The sequence below is a fragment of the Lacerta agilis genome, chromosome 14, assembly GCF_009819535.1.
Source record: "Lacerta agilis isolate rLacAgi1 chromosome 14, rLacAgi1.pri, whole genome shotgun sequence".
Classification (NCBI taxonomy): Eukaryota; Metazoa; Chordata; class Lepidosauria; order Squamata; family Lacertidae; genus Lacerta; species Lacerta agilis.
Window position 1 is genome coordinate 15131302 of NC_046325.1, and position 21884 is coordinate 15153185.

The following is a 21884-nucleotide window of genomic DNA, read 5'->3' on the forward strand; positions in this document are numbered from 1 at the left end:
CCAACATCCTGTTCTCAGTGGCTACCCAGATGCCTGTGGGAAACCAGCAAGCAGGACCCCAGAGCACAAGAGCACTCTCCCCTCCTGTGGTTTCTAGCAAGTGGTATTTAGAAGCATTTTCTGCCTCCAACCAATTGAGGCATCAGATTTATAGCCATTATGGTTAGTAGCCATTGATAGCCCTACCCTCCCTGACTATTAACCATGCTGGCCAGGGTTGATGGAGAGTATTTGTCCAAAACATCTCGAGAGCACCATGTTGAGTGGCAGATTGTTTCCCCCCCCCCACCTTGCCCTCCTTTTTGAGAGTCTTAGAAGCCAGGGGCTTGAATCTTTTCTATATAGCTGTTCAGCTATGCTTCCATTTAAATGACCTAGCTATCAGTCTCCATCTCCCCCAGAAAAGTGTTGAGCAAAATAGTGGTGAAGACTATTACAGATCATGGGAAGTAGCATCAAGGACTTTGCTGGTTAGCTTTTTTTTTTAGAAGAAGCCACATCAGTTTTTATTCACGGTACTGTGCAGAAAATTGTTTCTGATCATGGATAGTTTGAGGAATTAATATGGGACGTAGAGCTGGAATTATCTGAATGCGATTTAGATTACTGCTAATCCTGTAATCTTTGGGAAGTATGGATTATAGAAGATCTTTTGGTTTGAGAAATACCTAGCATATTAACCTGGTAATTCCATTGCAGCAGATTGGCTAGAGGCCTATAGAATAGGAATATCACATGCAAAAGGAACTTGAAAATATGAGTATACAGTACTGCAATGCTTTTAGTTAACCTTTGTACTACATAGAAGACAGCCCAATTTGCAATCAAATGGAGGGGGAAAGGGACAGGATAGTCTAATACAGGCTTCCCCAAACTAAGGCCCGCGGGCCGGATGCGGCCCGAGAAACTCAAGCTATCCGGCCTGCGGCACTGCCCGCTGCCGCCACCGACTGTTACTGGCGCAGCGCATCTCCCACTTTCAAGTTAGCAGTGTGCCGGATATTGCTTGTGCGCATGCGCAAGGATAATTTCCAGTGCACTTCTGGGTCTGCGGAGGCCTGTGCGCTCGTGCACAAGCTATTTCCGGCGCTCCATCGACCCGAAAGTGCGCTGGAAATAGCGTGTGGGTGCACACTCCCCTGCCCTCTGGTGTGCCGTGCGATTGGTGCTGGAGGAACGGGCCTGAGGCCAGGTAAGTTTGGCGACCCCTGGTCTAATACATGGATAGGCAAACTAAGGCCTGGGGGCCGGATCCGGCCTAATCACCTAAATCTGGCCCACGGATGGTCTGGGAATCGGCGTGGTTTTTACATGAGTAGAATGTGTCCTTTTATTTAAAATGCATATCTGAGTTATTTGTGGGGCCTAGGAATTCGTTCACCCCCCCTCCCCCAATATAGTCCTGCCCTCCACAAGGTCTGAGGGACTGGACCGGCCCCCTACTGGAAAAGTTTGCTGACCCCTTGTCTAATAAGTGAAACAGGATTGATAAGACATCTATCTTTTTTAGTGGCTTGAGTCGACCATAAGCTCAATTGGGTGTGCTAACCCCCAATCCTGTATCTCTGGGTTTTGAAAAGTGTTGGATATAGAACAAGGGGACAGTTATCAGCTTGGGCTTTCCTCAGTAAATGCTCAAATCAGGCTTTCGTGTGGTCTTGAAATATTTCACAGTTCAAACTTAGCATAATGAGGGAAGCTTTCATTTCCCAAGTGTTGGAAATGGTTATTTTGGTGTCATGGACTATGTCCTTGGAAAGGATGGCGGTGTCTTATTTCCCACTCAGCTAGGGAAATGCTCGATTGTCTCAAAGCACAAGTGTTATGGGATGGAAGGCGCTGACAAACCTCTGGATTCATCCAGAATAACAACTTCTGCACAAGTGGATTTGATTTTTTCAGAATATATATATATGCGCTGGTCCAGTGTTTGGCTGGATGAGGACAGTACACGAGGGACACAGAAAATATACAGCAGAAAAGTAATTATGTGCATTTCGAAGGTTGTACAGTATATCAACCTTGGCCAAACTGCGAGAGGCAGTGAAGGATAGGCGTGCCTGGCGTGCTCTGGTCCATGGGGTCACGAAGAGTCGGACACGACTGAACGACTGAACAACAACAACAGTATATCAAAGCTCGATGGACACAGAAAATATACAGCAGAAAAGTAATTATGCGCATTTCGAAGGTTGTACAGTATATCAAAGCTCGAGGACTAAGCAGTCCCCTTAAGGCCAGAGCTCCTCCCCTTCCGCTGAAACCCTATGGATCGGATCCACGGAACGCAGCGCTGCCTACCCTGTCTAGACTCTGCTAACGGGCTTCAGACGGAGCTCCTTCCTACAACATAACAGAGCATTGATGGGTGGTAGGGTTAGAAATCATTCCGCTTTCGGGGTGGGGGCACTTTAAAATCGAATAGGCGGTTCTCACTTCCCCACCTGCCCCCGCGTGGCTTATCACACCCTTCAACTGAGCTCCTCCAAGGCGCGCCCTCAGAAAGTCAGGAGGCGCATCCTCGCCTCCATTTCAGGAGGCTCCCTCCCTCCCTCCAGCAGCTTCCGCCCGTGATACTAGGCCACTTCCAGACCGACATCCTTCTGCCTCCAAGAGACAAGAGACAGAGAGAGACTTTTTGGACTCCAACTCCCATCAGCCCCAGCCGGCAAGGCCGACGGCGACGAATGACGGGGGCTGTAGTCCAGGAAAACCTGAAGGAGGCCTCCAGCCACGCTTTCGTTCTCGACCCCCTGGCTGCGTGCAAACACCTTGTGAAGTGCTGTCTAACTAATACAATGTTCATATTTAAAAGGGATGCGCGTCAATTAAATAATATTTGGAGGTGTTATTGGGTTATTGTTATTATTTTGATTTTATATATTGTGATTTTTTATGTGAACCGCCCTGAGATTATTTTGATTTTATATACCGGTATTGTGATTTTTTATGTGAACCGGGTATAGGGCGGTATATATTCAAAAAATAAAATAAAATAAAATAATAAAAAGGTTCCCCCTCCACGATTTTCGTCACTTCCGGCTGAGTGTCAGCGGCGCCTTTTAAACCCCAGCATGGCCGGCATACTTTTTCCGCCCCACCCCGCCCTTTTTCGTCACTCCTGACGAGTCAAGGTCCCGCCCCTTCAAAGGGATAGCGGAGAGAAGCCCCGCCTCACCCGTGCCCGTTCTTGCTCCTAGAAGGAAGCGGAACTGACGTACAGCGCCCAGTAGTTGGTGGGAGAGCCGGAAAGAGAGAGGGGGAGGGGCCGGGCCCGGGAGCCGGAGGTAGCCGCGGAGCAGCCGCCACCGTCGCCGCCGCCGCTACCGGGACCCCAGGTAGGCGCTCGGGAGGTGGGGCGCCCTCGTGCGCGGGGGGAGGCGCCCTTTCCTTTGGATCCTGGCCGCGGGCGGGGGCGCCGGGGAAAGTTGGTTGCCATAGAGACAGCAGCCCGTGGGGTCGGGAGGGGGAAGAGGGGAGAGTTGTCACCTGGAGGGAGGCTCTGGGCGCTTTTCACAAGCGAGACCGTCAGAGCTTCCTGAGGGAGCGGGGCTGGTGGGGCCCATGAGGAGGAGGAAGCGGGGACGGGGAAAGAGGGGCTTCTCTCCCCTCAAGCTCATGGAGAAGGCAGGCGTCGCTCTGTCCTGGGGGTGTCCAACCTCGTGGAGTGAGGTGTTCTATGTTTTTCCGAAAGGAAGGCTTTTTGGAAAGGGATGGGCATGGAGTGGAAGGTGGACCTTCTGAGGGTGCGAGGGAATACAGCAAGTAGCAGCTGGCTGAGTAGGTTTTGTTAACTTGCTTGATTTCTTTATATGCAAATTTCCCTTTGCCCTTTTAATGGTGAGTTCGGGGGATGGGGGCTCATTTAACTGCTTAGAAGCTTGATGGGGGCAGAGAAGCAAATATGGGTGACATGATGGGAATATTTTAGGAGACCTATAGGGTGGTATTGTCATGGTAACAGGAGGTAGTTGGTCATGCTCTGCTCTCTCCTTTGATGTGACTCATCACTCCTTAACTAAAAAAGTTCTGGGTATCATTGGACAAAGAGATCAGATAGTGAGGTGGAGACCTGGCTTTTTGAATGAGATGGTTGGGTGGAGGCACCTTCCCATTAACTGTTGGATAAAAAGATGGAGAGGGTGGGAACTTCTTCCTAGGAGATAATCTGCTCTGTTGATGTTGAAAAGAAGATTTTACCACCCTCTCCCCTTTGATAACAGAAGTGTGTAGAACAATGATCATTGTTTTTATAACAATGCATTTTTTTTTACTGCCTTCCAAATCTATATTGCCTTTTCAGTGTATGAAGCACAGTTTGCAGAAATCTTTGCAGAAGCTTGAAAGAGAATGCCTCTGATACCAACAGCCTCATATCACAGAGGGTCTGAAAGCATAGTCTCTTCCAGCTCTTTTTAGTAACACACACACACATATAAATATCATCCAGCTTGGGTTTAATTCATTTTCTTATTTGTTTATGTTTTGTTACAGTGTGTGAAGTTTCCCCCAGTGTTTCTTTACAGATGCTTCACAGTTGTGGAAAGGGTAGTATAAGGGGTTTACTTTATAGATCAGCCTTCCCTAATCTGGTGTCCTCCAGGTGTTTTGGGTTCCTATCAGCCCCAGCCAGCTTGACCAATAGAAATTATAGACCGACTCCAGCAAGATTTGGAGAGCACCCGCTTGGGAAAAGCAGATATAGATTAGAAGTCTCTCCCTTAGTGATATTCCTTGTGATCCTTCCTGTTAATTGGACAATAGTAGGAAACAACATAGAGCGTATGGCCTATTATTTGACTTTTACTCTCATCCTTTTTGATGGAAATATTTTCTGGCTGTATGTGCTTGGTTCTTTTTCCCATTGTCATCAAAGTTGTATGCCTTGATCTTAAGTCTTCTATTTTTTTTTTTTAAGTTGACTCTAATTCTATTCCTACAAGGGGGCAATATGGCTGAAATCAGTGACCTTGACCGTCAGATCGAGCAGTTGCGGCGCTGTGAGCTCATCAAGGAGAGCGAGGTCAAAGCCCTCTGTGCCAAAGCCAGGTGAGTGTTGCCTGACATCTATAAGAATACCTGTTCTAAGACTATAAAATGCAGCCAATTATGGTGTAGAGTATCTGTGTGAGACACATTTCCTTTCCTTTCTCTACAGAGAGATCTTGGTGGAAGAAAGCAACGTCCAGAGAGTAGATTCCCCAGTAACAGTGAGTGTTGTTTTTAAGCGAATGTTCATTGGTGTTTGGGGACCCCAGTGCTGGCAGCAATAACACCTGAAATTTTTATTTTATCCTTTAAAAAAAATTGCTGTCACAAGGCATTTTACAAATAAGAAATTGAAGCATGCTGCTGATTTAAAAAAAGACATCCTTTGAAGTAGGTTGAGGGAGGCCAAAGGTGACTTTCCAGGACACTATCTGGCCTTCAGAACTACTCCATATGCCATGTTACTGTGTAATATTCTCATGTGCTTTTGCCTTACTTGGAATGTGTGCTTGAACTGCAATCATGTCTCTTTCCTGGATGGAGATTTGGTGCGTGTCTGCGTAGGTGTACAAACCTCTTGAGTTTTGCATGACTGGAATGTAGTCTGTTGTATAAAAGGTACAAGTCATAGCTGTTTCTCCATCCATTTCTGCCTTTGGCCTCATTCCCTACTAGCAAGCAGAAACTGGACACAGGCCAACAAAGGAATGTGAACAAGTTTCTCCTCTCCTGCCTTAATGAATGAACAGTAACAGAGGAAAAAGAATATCAAAACACAACACATGGATTCTTCTGAATGTTCCAAAGTTCTTCTGAAAAAGAGGAATGACGGAGGGAACACATATTTCCCTGGGGGTGTAGTTTCAAGAATGTTTTGCTGTCACCAAAAATGCCATGCCCGTGCTAATCTAGCTCTTACTGGTGGGCAGAGAGAAGGGTCTTGGTCTTTCAGATACACTGGACTAGGTATGATGGTAGTAATAGCCACCTTGAGAACATTAAAGAGTTCAATATTCTTTCCAGGTTTGTGGGGATATCCATGGCCAGTTCTATGACCTTAAAGAGCTCTTCAGGGTGAGTACTGCTCAGCCATCCAATTCCAGTGCTCAACTTCAGCTTTCAAGATCTCCTGGGACAATATATTTACGTGCCCTTTGTTTCTCTCCTGCAGGTGGGTGGTGATGTGCCTGAGACCAACTATCTCTTCATGGGTGACTTTGTCGACCGTGGCTTCTACAGTGTTGAAACATTCTTGCTACTGCTGGCACTCAAGGTTAGGAATGACCTTTGCCCCTGATGAATCCAAGGATGCTTTCCTTGTTCTACCTGAATAGAGATGCTAGGAATTCTGCGTTATATAACATTTCCATGTCTGTTGTCTATGCTGGTTTGGTTGTTTTCTCTTACAGGTCCGGTACCCTGACAGGATCACCCTGATCCGTGGCAACCATGAGAGCAGACAGATCACCCAGGTATATGGCTTTTACGATGAGTGCCTGAGGAAATACGGCTCTGTCACCGTTTGGCGTTACTGCACTGAGATCTTTGACTACCTCAGCCTCTCTGCTATCATTGATGGCAAGGTAAGCATGCTGTGTGTGTTTATAATGGTAGGAGTATTTGAGAAAGTGTGTGTGCACACCATCACTATGTGCAGAGCTTTCCAGAGTACTAGAGGCCCTGTCCCTGCTGCAAGGGCCTTACAGCCTAAAAAAACGTAGATTTTCTGGTGTGAGAATAGAGTGCAACAGTTAGAATAAAGTGGGAAGGCAACAACATGAGTTTCATTGTGGTGGGTGGGGAGGTGCTCTTTGGCCCTAGAGCTTCTATATGCAGCTTTCCAAATGCACACATTCCTTTTCTGTTGCAGATTTTCTGTGTCCATGGTGGTCTGTCCCCATCCATCCAGACACTGGACCAGATTCGAACGATAGATCGCAAACAGGAGGTTCCTCATGATGGTCCCATGTGTGATCTTCTTTGGTCTGACCCTGAAGGTATTTTTGTGTGTGGAGTGGGGTGGTTTTGTGTGTGTGTGTGTGTGTGTGTGCGCGCGCACATGCATGAAGGAGAAAGGAATCTTTGTGCATTGCATATGGTTAAGATGGTAATAGTATTTGTTCCATGAAAAGTTTAATAGGTTACACAGTATTAGGAGTAGAGCGTACCAGGAAGAGCAGTGTAGCGTAAGTAGAAGAGTGTTGAACCTTTAATTGTGGTTTAAAATTGCACTGAAACCCAAAGAGGCGGAGTCTGTTACCAAGAGATCCCCAGCATCTTTGATCTGACCTTGTACTTCTGTACAAGCTGCTAAAGAGAGATCACAATTGATATGATGGAGTTCTGAGCACTCCGTGGAACTTATTTGATGAATCTGTCCTATGTTTTTAGTTCTTTGTGTTGTAATGGAATGAATATGTTTTCACTTATTGGAAGGCAGAGGACCCTATAATCTCTGTGGGTTTAATGCCCGATAAACTTCACAGTGAGCTAAAGGAATATTTATTTGTTTGTTTGTTCACTTATTTGTTTTAAAGCTTTTATTTACTGCTTAGTGCAGTATTCCAAAAATCTCTAAAAAACAAGAACCTTTGAGTCTTTGATCTAAAGAAGATCAGGTATTTTCTGCCCCCATCATTTCATCTCACTCTGGTTCTTTTTAAAAGGGTTTGACTGGTAAAAATGGACATGGAGCAGCCCAAGCTGGGTGGGGTGAGGGCTTTATACAAAATCCTACCTCTTGGCCAATTGCTGATCAGCTTTGTTCTGTAAGTTCATCAAGAGCAGATGCCCTTTCCCCTAGTTGATCATGCCTGGTGCTTGGTTTCCTTTGTGTCGTAAGCCCAGCTTTTCTGTCCTTTGCAGATACCACAGGCTGGGGGGTGAGCCCACGAGGTGCCGGCTACTTATTCGGCAGTGACGTGGTGGCGCAATTCAACGCGGCGAACGACATCGACATGATCTGTCGAGCGCATCAGCTGGTCATGGAGGGGTACAAGTGGCACTTCAACGAAACAGTTCTTACTGTGTGGTCAGCTCCCAACTACTGCTACCGGTGAGGAGACAGAAGGGATGGGTGTGGAATAGCGGGCAGATATGGCAAGCCTAGCACTGTGTACCGTTTGAGCTGTGTGGCATATAGGAGGGATTGCAGGCTAGGTCTGTGTTGAAGGGTGGTGAGTTACCTGGAAGGGTGGCATTGATGAAACTGGAGGCATGCCATTGTGACCCTTCTCCTCTGCTCTGCACACAGCTGTGGGAATGTGGCAGCCATCCTGGAACTGGATGAACACCTTCAGAAGGAATTTATTATCTTTGAAGCTGCCCCCCAAGAAACTCGAGGCATCCCGTCTAAGAAGCCTGTTGCGGACTACTTCCTGTGAATGCTTCTTCCATCTCCCCCCACCCTTCCCTCGTGCGGCTTCTGTTTTCTTGTCCTGGCTGGGGTGGGCAGCCTCTTTGAAGTTTGGCAGGGATCAGGTCTCTTCCCCCCCCCCCCCGCTCCATTCCCCTTGCCCAATAAACCCTCAGTTCTGGACCCCTTAGACTGAATTGGCCATCTTTTTCCACACTACTGAATTCCAGCCAATCGCTTTATAGTCTCTTCAGGGCTGCCCTAGTTTTTATTTTCCGCCCGAAACACATTTTTGGGACCTCTGGTCATTGGAAAAACATAGAACTCTTCTGATCTCAGATCACTCCAGGCGAAACGGGGTGGGGTGGGGGGGAAGGTCAACCCAGAAATGGAGAGGAGCTGTAGATCTTCAGAGTTCTATGGTTTCCTAGGGGCACAGCTGACAGCCTCCCAGCCTAGTTCTCTAGCTCATCTGCAGTGCTTCTCTATTCTCTAGAAGGACTGGAAATTATTTATAGAAGATGTATCAGATGGAGAGAACTGGACTTGGAAATAAAGAGGAAACCAGTGACCAAAGAATATCTGCAACTGTTAGGAGGATGAAGTCTCTAGACTGGTTCTCTGCTTCTACGTCACTTAGGTGCTTCCTGGTTTAACTTTTTTTTTTTAAAAAAAACATTTTTACTTTTTGGTCAGCTGATCTTAGAACTCCGGTTTTTGTGCCATTCCATAGCATTTAAGCAGAGAATAGGAAGTGCTTCAAACCTTGCTGTGTCTGGTTGCTGGAAGACCTAGAACGCTGGTTTCTTCGCACTTCGATGTATAGTCTGCTTGAACTACATGGAATAGATGAACATAGACTGGGAAGTGGTTCCCCTGTGTGCCGCCATATCTCATTCCCACTTTCCTCAACCATTTATTGGCCACTGGAAGGTTGAACTGTCCCCACCTTTTTGCACCAGAAAGTCCAGACTTTGCAAAATAAATAAATAAATTAAAATAAAGTAGACTTTCTGGTCACTGGAGGATGCAAATGCTTTATGAAATCCATTTAATTTTTTGTGGTGGATTTATTAAATGTATTATTGGCAAATCTATATCCTGTTTATCCCCCTCCCTGCCGCTCCTTCTCCTTGAGTGGGGAGACTGGGACCATATCACGCTAGTTAATTTGACCAATGGGGCGTGTTCTCTGTCTCTCTCCATCCCTCCACATCCTACCCCCTGTGGTGTTGGTGTATCCAAATCCCACCCACCACAGGGTCAAAATCTCCCACCCCCTTCCCTTTATTCCTATGAAGGGATACTCACATTCAATCCAGATACCTACTTAGAGTTAGAAGGGGAGGGTGGAACTTCCTGCCACTTTTCTTATGTCTAGGAGTGCTTTCCCCTCCGATGATCTGTCTCTTGCTCTAATTTTATTTTGTTTTCATTTTGGGTTTTTTTTCCTATTTACAACTTTTAGATAAAAAAATTCTAATAAAACTTTAAAAAAAATTGACATTTTGTACATTGCATATTTCTGTAGCCACATTTGTGAGCAGGGTGCATGTTGAATGCTGCCAGATCCTGGGCAGAAATATCTGTGTAGGTGTCCTTGTCATTCCTTACCTCCCAAACCTGCTTGGCTCCTGCAAAGAGTGGAGGATGAGATGAGCTCCATACGTTCCCTGTTGGGGAGTGTTTCCACTTCTTTTATTGAGTTGAAGCTGACAGAATAAAGGGCCTAGCAATCTTCACGGCCTTCAATCATGCCACAGTTGGAATCTCTGTCTACCGTGGAGCTTGTTATCTAATATATTATACTACAGGTGAAACTCGAAAAATTAGAATATCGTGGTAAGGTTAATTTCTTTCAGTAATTCAACTTAAAAGGTGAAACTAATATATGAGATAGACTCGTGACATGCAAAGCGAGATATGTCAAGCCTTTATTTGTTATAATTGTGATGATTATGGCGTACAGCTGATGAGAACCCCAAATTAACAATTTCAACTTTGGGGTTTTCATCAGTTTTACGCCATAATCATCACAATTATAACAAATAAAGGCTTGACCTATCTCGCTTTGCGTGTCATGAGTCTATCTCGTATATTAAAACTCCAGTAGCTAATGAAAACAATTGCTTACATAAATGGACTTTTCCACGATATTCTAATTTTTTGAGTTTCACCTGTACTTCTTCCTACATTTTTTACAAAGCAGTTTCTCGCTTACTTGATGGTGCTGCTTCTCGAGGCAGGTTGGTGCTACACACACCCATCAATACTTCTTGCCCCAAAACTCTGTGGTCTGCAACTGAGAACTGCCCTGATTTATTTAACCTGTTTTGGTGAGATGTCTTAAAAGGATCTGCTGAAGCCTTCTGATGTGTAACTTAAAACCAGTCAAGCTGTCTGGCGGAGCAGAAATGTAGGCTGGAATTTCAGAATTCTAGCTTGCTTAAATATGTCATGGAATAAAACAGACGTACACCATGTTATGACCTTAAAAATGTTTAATTATAAGACAAGCAGGATACAGACAAGTTTACCCTTCCCAACATGGACAGTAATACAGTAAAGAAACAGGGAAAGCCATGAAATCTAGCGAGGGAAACAGAATACCTAGAAGACGAATCCCAGGGTTTGTGGGAGGAGCAAGAGTTAGAGCATAGGTGGCTGAGAGCCAGGATAGCCAGAGGGGGGCCCATAGACACGAGGTGGAGGCGGGTAGGGTGCGAAGCTGAATTTGAAAGGGGGAAAGGAGGAGGTATCGGGGGGTTCTGTTCCCCCAAGGAAAGGAATAATATCCAGCCCATTCCAACTTGCCGGGAGCATAGGTCTGAAATCTGATTGCTCAGGAGGTGACTTGGTAGTTGGGGATGATGGAGGAGCTGCCATTTCTTGACTTGGGCTGTGGGGGAAAGATGAGGGGTAAGTCAAACACTGATAAAAGTGCAGGTGCCCCCCCCCCTTTGAGTGGCTTGACATGACCAATCTTCCAAGTGCGTGTATCTGCCCAACTACGCCTCCCCACAGACAGCTATAGTTTTTCTGTATGCTACTTGTTGTAGCTTCCCCATAGATAATGCTACAGCCCGGAATGTATTTTCTGCATCCTCGCCTTGCATATTCTTCCTGTTAAATGCCATATTGTGTGGGACGTTGGCCACAGTAATCAGTACATGGTTAATTCTGGTTCTATCACAGAATGGCCTTGGGTAAGGGCCAAACATCTTTCTCAGAGATTTCTGCACTGAGTTAGGTTCAAAAGTAAGATGAAGTGATGAAGGATGCTTAGTGTTCAAATCTTGTGAATAATCAGAGACTCTGCCATTGCATGCAGCTGGTGACAATTTGCGGCTGCGCTCTGTTACGGATCAAGCACTAGCATAAGAAGTAAAGTGGTGTTTACTCGCTAAAGGCTGCAGGTTATCTATTTGTGTAGGTTTTTAAGAATGCTCCAGTGGTTTTTTTCATCATGGGCATGACCCTTGCTTTGTAACTTGCTTTTCAACTGTATCTTCCAGTAAGTTAAATGCTAGGTTAGCAGCTACTCTGGCATGTCAGGCAGACTTCTACCTACTTATAAAAATAGTTTTCAACTGGCACAAGTACATTTATTTGTTCAACACACCAAAAAAAAGGGGGGGAGTGGGGAACATCACAGCTGGTAGCCAACTGCTAACAAGAGAGGGCAATACCCATTTTCAGACTAAAAAAGTGAACTTGCATTCACCCCCAGAAGCCTCTTTGCACTCATAACTCCCTGGAGCCAGGATGGTCACGGTAGTGCCCTGCAGATGTTGCTGAACTCCATCTCCCATCAGCCCCAATCAGCATGGCCAATGGTCAGTGAGGAGGGAACTTATGGACCATAGCATATGGAGGGCACCATGTTGGCTAATTTTTATCTAGAGTACAGCGCAGTCTTTGCCAGGTGCAGCTGCAGCAATTCTCAAAGTAAAATTTGGAAAATGGGCACACAGAATCATAGAATTGTTGAGTTGGAAGGGACCACGAGGGCCATTTGGTCCAACCCTCTGCAATTCAGGAATCTTTTGTCCTACGTGGGGCTCAAACCCACAACCCTGAGAATAAGAGTCTTGTGCTCTGCTGACTTGTTTTCAATGCCACGATGTAGCTGTAGATAATTCCAGTTACAGTGGTACCTTGGTTCTCGAACTTAATCCGTTCCAGAAGTCTATTCATGCCATAAAAAGGAAAAAGTGCCCATTGCCAAGTGGGTTTTTTTCATTCCCTCTGGTAAAAATTCTTCAATGTATTAGGCGTGGCAAGAAATCAGAGCACTTCAAATTATTGCCCAGGTACCTTAAATGCTGTGAGGGTGCTTTCAAATCAGCCCTACTCCTCTAAAAATGTTTATACACTAGGACAGGGTTTATTCAGCCGCCAAAGGAAACCTGAACACCAGGGGTGATTCAGATCACCCAGGGATGCTCCAAACTTATTTTACAAAGGCAGAAGTTTGGCAACATAGCTCTAGAACTCGGGGAATGTTGCATGGCTGGCTCACCTGCCATAGGGTGACGGTGCCCCCCGCCAGCCATGGAAGGCAGCTGGGTGCTGGACATAAGCTTCTGCTCCGCTGGGATTGATCCCTGCAGGTGGGTAGAAGGAGCAAGAAGGGTGTGGAAGCGCAGGTGGTTGCTGTTGCTCCAGAGGTGTCTCCTCTGTCAAGGTGGAGTCGCAGGGGCCTTTCTTGCTCTCTAGGTGGAGGTGAAGTGCAGGTAGGGGAGGAAAAGCAGGCAGAAGGTTATATAATGGGAAAGGGGAATAATAAAACAGGACTTGTATGAATTTAGAAAGCACGTAAATGTGGCATAGGAGGTAGTGAACCTCTAGGGACGCATACAACTTAAAAAGAAAAAAAATCCAAAACAACAGGTTCTCTGGAATGTCTGAAATAAAGAGGGAATTCATTATAGTACCTGAGGTTGTGACCTTTTCAGGTAAGGGCCCTCTAGCAAGTTTGTGCTATCAGGGCAGAGCAGGGTGTGATTGTAATTGTGGGGAAAGACAATTCAGAGGAGGCAAAAATATGAAACAGCAGGTATAATTTAATGAGTTATATAGGACTTGGGGTGAGGGTAGTGATGGGATTTTTGTCAAACAGTGAAAGGAAGCAAAAGGTGGCCATTGTATGTGGCATTGTAAGAAATGGATATACATAGGGCAGTGAGTAGCTACCGAGAGTTAAGGATGGTGAGGAGGCCCACAGAGTATCCACTTAAATAATCCTCACTTTGTTTAATGATGTCTGGAGAGAAATGTTGTGCTTTTAAAGTGGTGGAAGGAGACAAGAGACCAGACAATGTCTTATGTTTGTTTCTCTTACCATTTTCCCCCATGTTGGCTTCACATTCGTTTGCCTTCATTTTCCTCTTGATTCGGGCCTCGCGCTCCCTAAAGTTTGTACGGGGGACCATAATAAGATGCAGAAAAGCAATGGTGGAAGCCAGGGGCAGACTTTAATAATATGGTCCCCTGAGCAAAGAAAAAATCCCCCCCTCCATCTAATATTTCTTATTTTCTCAATAATTCCTTTTGGTATGGTTGCTTTTTGAATGAATCGTCTCAGTAGGTAACTTTATAAGTTGAGTAGTAGCAGTTGTTATGAGCCCGTTCATCTTGGCGCCCTGTGATTCTCCAGCCCAGTGAACTGTTTCTCCAGTGAGGACAAGCCCATCTCCTTATGGTCTAGCCCCCCTGACCCCCGTCAGCGGCAAACATTTTGGGAAGGGAATCACTGCTGCCAGCTAATGTGAGGGCTGAAACAGCTCCTCTCTACGGCATTGACATCTTTCCTGATCGGGTCAGCTCACCTTTTGCTGTTCATGCCATTCTCCCGGAAGCCCTTTGCGAAAGGGTTGCTCTCTATTTTCATCTGAGTGATCTGGTAGGGGAGGAAACAGGAAAACGTTAGGTAGGCGATTGAAAGGGTATGATTAGATGTATACCCACATATATTTTTGTGTGTTCTGAGATTTGGTTTAGCATGCGGGCACAGATATATGATCGATCTTTCCGCTTTTGTATTATGTTTTCAAAAATGATAGAATACTGGCAGATGTTTTTAATTTGCTGACAGCATATTCAAGTTTCAGAACCTAGAGCAAAACTTTTGCTTTGGCGTGGGGTTCTGTAATAGAGGAGGAGACAGTCAGCTCTCCTGGACAACTCTCTTTCTATTCTTGCTGGTACTAGTTCTTACCTAGATGTGAGCTGATTGCCATGTTACTGGTTTTTTCCAGGTTTGGGGCTCTGTGTGTGTGTGTGCGCACACACATACATATCCACATATATACTCACACAGTGCTTTTTTCTGGGGGGACACAGGGTTATGCATACCCCTAAACATTTTGTGAATCTAAGTTTGACCTCATTGAGGGGCAGTATTTCAATATGAGTAGGAAAATGAGAGTACCCCTAAACATTTTGAAAAAAGCACTGTGTGTGTATATATATCGCTACCTCTACCTACCTACCTACCTATCAGAACTGTTCGAAGTGGGTACACGAGCAAAATAGCGTTTAACCAATCTGGTGCTCTCCAGAAGTATTGGGCTACAACTCCCATCTGCCCAGGCCGGCACATAATGGGAGGAATGAGACAGAAGAATGGGATATATAGTGCAATAGCTATTGTAGACCCTGTGTGAGAGTAGAGGGATTGCACTGAATAATAGTTTGTTAAGGGATATTGTTATAAAAAAAAACAAGAGCAGATTTTATTACAATATTAAGTCCAATGAAATGGTTAAATAACAGAGAAGCTGAATTTGTGTGTGTGTGTGGGGGGGTATATTTTAGGGCAGAAACTTACAAAGGAATATCATAAAACATGGAAAGACTCCAAATGAAAGGTAAAGGCTCTGACTGATTAGAGGGAAGGATATTTTGGGTGAGAGGTATGAAGAGCTATTCAAAAGTGGAAAGAAACACAGGAGTGGAGTACTGCAATAAATAAGGGCGCATAGGGGAGATACAAAATGATGGGGGCAGCACAGGCCCATGCAGAGGTGGAAGGGCACCATTCAGCATGAGGTGAAAGGTTGTGGAGTGAAGGGATATGGCCAGGAGGAGAAAGGAGCTGAGGTGATTTAGAGGTGGAAGAATCCTGAGGAGAAGCCATTCTGTTCTAGCTGTAATGGCATCAATAGATGAGGGTGGGCAAGTGAAGAAGGGAGGCCTCAGGCCTGAGTTTTATGGAGGTGGACAAGTAGGGGAAGAGAGCTTCATAGGAAGGTGGAGGGCGTCAGCAGTCCCAGTTTTCATGGAGGTAAGTAAAATGTAAGGTTTGCCCCATGTCATAGATATGCAAAAATAAGTGGGGGGAAATATACTGTTGCAGCACTATTTAAAAGGAAAGGTTTTAGAGCTTAATCAAAGGATGCCGTTAAACGTGAGGGGGTGAAGGGGTGAAGGGATATGGCCAGAGAAAAGGAAAACAGGCCATTTTAGTGATGTAGAAATGTTCAGGGAAGGGCAGTGGAGTTCTAAAATGTGCAGTGTTGGAATGGTTTTTTTGTTTGCTGTGGTTTTTATTGCTGTATTGATAGTGAGTCGCATGGGATTGAATTGAAAGCAAGGTCACCTAGGACCCCTTGCACATGGGGCTTGGTTGCTACTTAGAAGTTAGGGGGAAATGCTGAGGATTTGTGTGTGTGTTTGTGTAACCCTTGTGAAAATGGAGACATCTTCTTGCCACACTTTTTTGCTATCCTTCCACAATATAGCGGTGGTGGTTCTGGAATACGTCGATGGTTTACTATTTGTGCCAATTCCAGAGTGTCTCTTAAGGAAATGGGCTTTGGAAGGCTGCCCTTTCTGGAGCTTGGTGAAAAGAACGGGCACAAAAAATAAGTTGGTCATACAGAAAGCCAAATTGACTTCCTGGGGAGGGTCTCCCATGTTATTTCTCTAAAATGAAGCTGCCTCTCACATTTGTGCTTCTATTCTAAACACATTTCCTCAGAAGTTCTTTAGAATTTGATGGAGTTGATGTTCGCGTGAGAATTCTCAGGACTGCTGCCTTATTTTAATGGCCAGTTTATGATTTGATTATCATTTGCTGATGAAAAAAAGTGCCTTTCCTTCAGGGATAAGCAATGGGGGCGGGCAGCGGGGTTGGGGTTGGGGGTGGATAAATCATTTGTCCAAGGGGACACATCCCTGCTTCCTGCCACCAACGGGAAAGGGACTTTTAGAAGCAAATATTAAATTTATAACAGTGGACTTGTTTCTCACCTGTGGGTTCTGGTAGGCCGTGACAGTCAGAAACTGGGTCTCGGGAAAGGTGAAGGAAGCGCAGCCACTGCCTGCCCCACGGCGTCCTCCGGCTCCAACCACATGTATCCTCGGCTGGTAACGGTGCATGGAGTGAACAATCAGCTGAGAAGGGGGTGCAAGAGCCAGAGGTGAGTCATATTATTTGTTTACTTGTCCAAACAGTTTTCCCTACCATATTTCATTTTTAATGCAAACAGATATTTTAGCTCCCGTTGTAGTCAGGGCCGGTGTAAATTCTGTGAATCTGCCTGAAGCAAAGCCTTTTTTATGTTACCGCAACTTGCAGGATTCACTCGCTTGAGAATCTCTGTTTTATCGTACATTAAGAAGGAGAGCAAGATTCTAGTCCTCATGGTTACATAATGAGGCTTCAGTCCCTGGTGAAATCACATGGACTGAGTAGACTTCTAATGATCCAAATATGGGGCTTCAGGGAGCTGCATAGTTACTTGCCCTTTCTCATGAATGATGGGAGTAAAATAAATTATGCACAGAATCATAGAATTGTAGAGTTGGAAGGGACCCCGAGAGTCATCTAGTCTGACCCCCTGCCATTCAGGAATCACAACTGCAGCATACGTGAGAGAGAAAGCGATATATCTACGTGTGTTTAGTTTATATAATTTGCAGATGATGTAGAATTTCAGAATGCTGGAGGAGATTTTATTTTAAGCACAAATTGTACAAAACCCAAGGTATGCCTCTTTGCTATATAACCCATAGCCACAATCCGTTATTATTATCAATCTGAACTGCCCAATAGCTGTTAGTGCCATTCTTTTAACCCATTTTTCCCTTGAGGAGCTCAGAGCATTCCCTACAGCTATATTCCTTTCCACTTAATACCCTATGGTTCCATATAGCCTCATGCCCAAAGTGCCCTTTCCCCCTGGCCATACATGTCCATGGGGATCCAGTGTGTTGTTGGTGAGCTTGAGCCGGTGGAAAGATACAGGTTGGCGCATCCAGTGGGCGCCTGATGCAGGTGAGTCGGGGTGGATGTAGACCCTGTCTGGCGGGGGCAGTTCAGCCTTGCCACTGGCGTCCCACCGCTTGCCATGCCATTTGTACCGGGAGCTGCCCACCGGGACCACATCCACTAGCAGCAGGTACTTGGCTTCAGGATCCAGTCCTGTTACTGAAACTTTCAGCTGTGGAAACATCCGCCTGCAAAGTTGATTAAAAATGTGGGTTAGAATATTTTAATTGGGCAGGTTGGGGGGTGGGAAAGGTTTCATCAGTGAGACATAACAAAGGGCAGGGGGCAGAACAGGACCACCACTTACTCCTGCTGCCACCGCCACCCTCAGCAGTAGCTGGCACAAATTATTTTTTTCATTTTTGAAGCTGACAAATTCAGAAAAATAAAAGAGCAGGGAGAGTGATCCTGTTACACTGGACATCCATGTGCAGGGAAGAGCAAAGAAGATTAACAGTTCTTGATGACATGCATCCCATCTCAGTACTAAGCTCCATAGAACACAGTGGAAACTTCCTAAAATTGTGCATATATATGCCTCTGACATGGAGGTTCCATTAGTTACAGATAGCTGTATTCTGTTTGTGTGTCTAAGTCTTAGTGTCTAATCTTTCCAAAATCAGTTAGTGATCATCATCATCACATCATGTGGCATTGAATCCCATGGATTAATCCCCAGTAATGTGAAGAAGTTATTTCGTCTTTTGTGTGCTTTGAATGTACTTTCATTTCGATGACACTTCCCCCCCAGGGTCTAGTGCGGAACTTACAGGAGGGATGAATGAAATAGAGAGCTATGTTTATCAGCCTCTAATCTTCCTTGATTCTGAGTTTCTTGAACAGTGCTGTAATTTCTAAGGAGAAAGGGGTTATGCACTGGCTCTGATCACTCAGGACTGGGGAAGATGCAATCCACATTGGTTCAGAAGCATTAGTTTTGCATGTGGCCGGGGAATCTCTAGCACTGGGACAGGGTTCTGGAGCTCAAGGTCCACTTTTTTTCTCTTTTACATTCCTGCTTGGCATCTCACCTGCCTGCCTTGGTGATGATCATCTCTGTACCAATCCCACTGAAACGCTTCCAAAGTTCTCCATTCTCCAGGCTCATCCGTACTCCGGGGGGTAGGCGTGTAGTTGGTGGTGGGCCTGATGGGAGAGGCTGGCCTGTCCCATAAGGGAGGCCAGGAGCAGAGGGCAGGAGGCGCCCTGGGGGTTCCAACCCAGGGAAGAAGCTATCCAGCTTAGGGGCAGCATCAAGGTCTGAGGGCAGGGAAGAGAAGGGAAGGGAACAAGTCAGAAAAGAGGCCTGATGGAACTGAGAGGTATTGGTTGAGCTGGGAGGGGGGGGGATACAGGGGCTTGCAGGCAAGACTGAGGGTCTTCATCCCAGGAATTTGTCACCCTCCTGCTGGCTTCCGCCTGTTTGCTCCCCCCTCACATCTCCCCCGGCCAGTTGGTCTTGGGTGCTAAAAGTCCAGCTGATGGGAGCAGGAAGCAAGCAATGGAATTTATGTGAATTTTGCATTTCTTCTGTCCCAGCCTGCCCTCCCACTGGCCTGTTTAAACCCACAACTGCTTTCTTCTTTTCTGGGTACTGCTGAGTCCTACTCATGCCCCTCCTTTGGGTGCCTGCTGTCAGCCTTCCTCTTGTCTCCCCGCCCCCCCCTTCAGATTCTAAGTCCTACATTTCTCCCAGAGCATAAAGCAACTCTGGCCTCCAAATCCCTTTGCCCCATCCAACCATCTCTGAGAATTCAGCAGTCTTGGTTCCCACCCAGTCCCCATTCTGTGCTAGCCCACTTCTCTCCTGCCAAGCACAGAAGTCCAGGATTGCAGACTCCCCCCTCCCCTTTCTCTAAACCACTCTCCCTCCCAAAGAAACCTGGAAGTCCTCCTTATTATAGTTCCATCTGCTCTAATCTCTTAACTCGTTGCAACTCCACCCCAACCCCATTGTAAAGAATCCCGCAAACTGCGGCTCTCATATGTTTCTCTTCTTTTATCCCGCCCTTCTTCCAAGGAGTCCAGGGAAGCACTTGTGGTCTTCTTCCTAAGGTAGGTTACGTTAGATTGAGAAATGGTGACTGGCCCAGCATCAGCCAGTGGCTGAAAAGAGGATGTGCTTCAGCTCAGCCAGCATTTTTGGCATGTGATTGCTCCTCTACTCACCCTTGTTATCTTATTTTGGCTTTTCATTTCCCTCCCCCTTCCCCTCTCACACCACCACCACCGCCGCCTTCCCCACCACCATATCCCATTTTCTCACCTGGATATCTGAAGGCTTCATATTGAGGTGCCTGACCCTGGGGATACCCAGCCCCGGGAGGTGGGGGAGGTCGCAGAGGATAGGAGCCCCCATACTGTGAGAACATCTCTGTGGGGTGATACATGGGGTGCTGCAGGAAGCCTTGGAGCCAGGACTTCTGGGTTCTCTGGGAAAGCAGTGAGGATCTAGTGGATTAGAACAGGTGAGGCTGGAAGCCAGGGCTCCTGCTTTCTCTGGGTAGGAAGGAAGGTCTAGAGGGTTAGAGGGATGGTGCAAGTCGTAACGGGACCTCTGAGGGAGTGGGATGCAGAGTAAGAGCCTGGAAGGAAGGGAGGCTGTTCAGCTGGAGCAGGGTTGAGGGGCTGGGAGCCAGCTTTCCCCCGTTCTGTCTCTGGAGGCAAGTCTGGGATGCATCCACCCTGTAGATCCTCTCTCTCCCTGAGGAGCCCCTGGCTGGGGCTGTATTTATGATTCTGCTAAGACCCTTTGAAGTGAGACCCCAAATGGCACATTCACACCTCAAGAGGGGAGGGGATTGGGGCTTAAGGCAGGGGAACAAGGGAGAGAAGTAGCAGGGACATATATATTCTCTGTCGCAGGATGTCCCATCCTTACACACCTCCTAGCTATTTCTGTCAACATTGCTCTATTTTATCCCACTTCCTCCTTCCCTGCTATTTCATCTCTGGCCTGTGTTGCTGTCATATAAGATGTGTGCAGAATCCACCCCCACCCTCCCCATTCCTGTCCAATCCCCACTTCCATCTCTTCTGTCCCAATTTAAGCCCCCCCCCCCACCGCATGCCCAGTCCCACCTCAGACTTCATTAAGAACAGTCAGCTGAGTCCCTTTCTGAGCCCACCACTTGATTTCTCCTAATTGCCTAATTAACACCCTTGCTCCAAAGTTTCCTGATTGATCCTGACCTATGGGATCCTTGGTTTACAAGTGGGTGAGGGAGGAGGTGCCATGGTCATTTGTCATCCAGATGTTTTCACAGCTGGACAGGACAGCTGCAAAAGGGACTGCCAGATCCTTGGGAGTGCAGAGTAGGTCCTCTAGCAAGTTTATATCCACAGTTGGAGAGCCCAGGATACCTTGGTTCTCTGGAATCTCATTGTGTACAATATTTTCTAAACTGTTAATTTAATTGGTCGAGGAAACTAGTATGTGATTGCACACTATAATGGTGCAAGTGGGACAGACAGAGGAGTAATTAAGTTTTGTGATACCTCAGGATGTATTATGCTATCAATCGTTAAGAGTAGACGTATGCATAGCCCTATTCAACAAAAGAGGAGTGTCTGTAATCAACAAGAATGTTCTTTAACAAATCAAGGGTCAAAATTCTGTATCTGAGCACTTGTATGTGTTTTTAATCTGTCCTTACACTAAGGAACTTAGGGCAATGAATAGGGTTGTTTCCCCATGTTTTCTTCAGAAGAGCCCTGTGAGGTTGGTCAGACCGAGAGTTAGTGACTGGTCAAAGGCCACCCAGTGACTTTCATGACTTGAGTTGGGGTTTGAACCTGCATCTACCCAGCTCTAATATGACATTCTAGCCCCCACTGTGCCACACTACATCTCCAATTATGCTCCAAGAAAGGCTGAATTCTGCAACCTGACCAATTTGTGCTAGTTAAATAAATCTGCATGTAGTTACTTATTTTGCAGAATTTATTATGCTTTTCCTAGCCATGGTAAAAGGGCAAGGAGCTAGCTAAGTCACAGAAGCCCTTCTCCCAATCACTGGAAGTTATTTGGCTTTGCTGCTGACTTGGTAGACTTTGCCAGAAATTATATCTGTGTTTATGTCTCTCTCTGTAGTTCTAAGGGCAGGACACTAGAATTCTTAAAATAAAAGGTGCTGGATTCTGCACCCATATTTATTTATTTTTGGTTTTATTTATACACCAAAGGAGATTGTTAAAAAGGAGATTGTTAGCCGCTTTGAGACTCCTTCGGGTAGTGATAAAGCGGGATATCAAATCCAAACT

At 46.0% G+C, this 21884-nt stretch overlaps 2 protein-coding genes across 2 annotated transcripts; one reads left to right on the forward strand and one right to left on the reverse strand.

Annotated features, from left to right (window-relative positions):
- The first annotated feature begins 3198 nt into the window (after positions 1–3198).
- Positions 3199–9008, forward strand: PPP4C (protein phosphatase 4 catalytic subunit). The gene is made up of 9 exons (XM_033169389.1): positions 3199–3338; positions 4944–5049; positions 5159–5210; positions 6013–6063; positions 6161–6262; positions 6399–6572; positions 6860–6986; positions 7855–8044; positions 8243–9008. The coding sequence occupies exons 2-9, from the start codon at positions 4952–4954 to the stop codon at positions 8370–8372; spliced, it is 924 nt and encodes a 307-aa protein (XP_033025280.1). The 5' UTR covers positions 3199–3338; positions 4944–4951; the 3' UTR covers positions 8373–9008.
- A 1905-nt stretch (positions 9009–10913) lies between these two features.
- On the reverse strand, positions 10914–20547 carry TBX6 (T-box transcription factor 6). Its single transcript, XM_033169448.1, has 8 exons — positions 19888–20547; positions 18653–18881; positions 17542–17809; positions 16601–16744; positions 14176–14246; positions 13689–13756; positions 12867–13059; positions 10914–11243 (listed from the first exon to the last, which is right to left on the reverse strand). Exons 1-8 carry the CDS (start codon positions 20009–20011, stop codon positions 10994–10996), a joined length of 1347 nt encoding a protein of 448 aa, XP_033025339.1. The 5' UTR covers positions 20012–20547; the 3' UTR covers positions 10914–10993.
- Positions 20548–21884: the final 1337 nt, after the last annotated feature.

Excerpts from the sequence above, each read along its gene's own strand:
- PPP4C (XM_033169389.1), top strand. The coding sequence starts at position 4,952 with ATGGCTGAAATCAGTGACCTTGACCGTCAGATCGAGCAGTTGCGGCGC. Across the intron at positions 5,050-5,158 it reads GCCCTCTGTGCCAAAGCCAG|AGAGATCTTGGTGGAAGAAA; the intron begins GTGAGTGTTGCC and ends CTTTCTCTACAG. Across the intron at positions 6,987-7,854 it reads TCTTTGGTCTGACCCTGAAG|ATACCACAGGCTGGGGGGTG; the intron begins GTATTTTTGTGT and ends TGTCCTTTGCAG.
- TBX6 (XM_033169448.1), bottom strand. The coding sequence starts at position 20,011 with ATGTATCACCCCACAGAGATGTTCTCACAGTATGGGGGCTCCTATCCT. Across the intron at positions 14,247-16,600 it reads CGGCCTACCAGAACCCACAG|ATCACTCAGATGAAAATAGA; the intron begins GTGAGAAACAAG and ends CTCCCCTACCAG. Across the intron at positions 11,244-12,866 it reads GCACCGTCACCCTATGGCAG|CCCAAGTCAAGAAATGGCAG; the intron begins GTGAGCCAGCCA and ends TTTCCCCCACAG.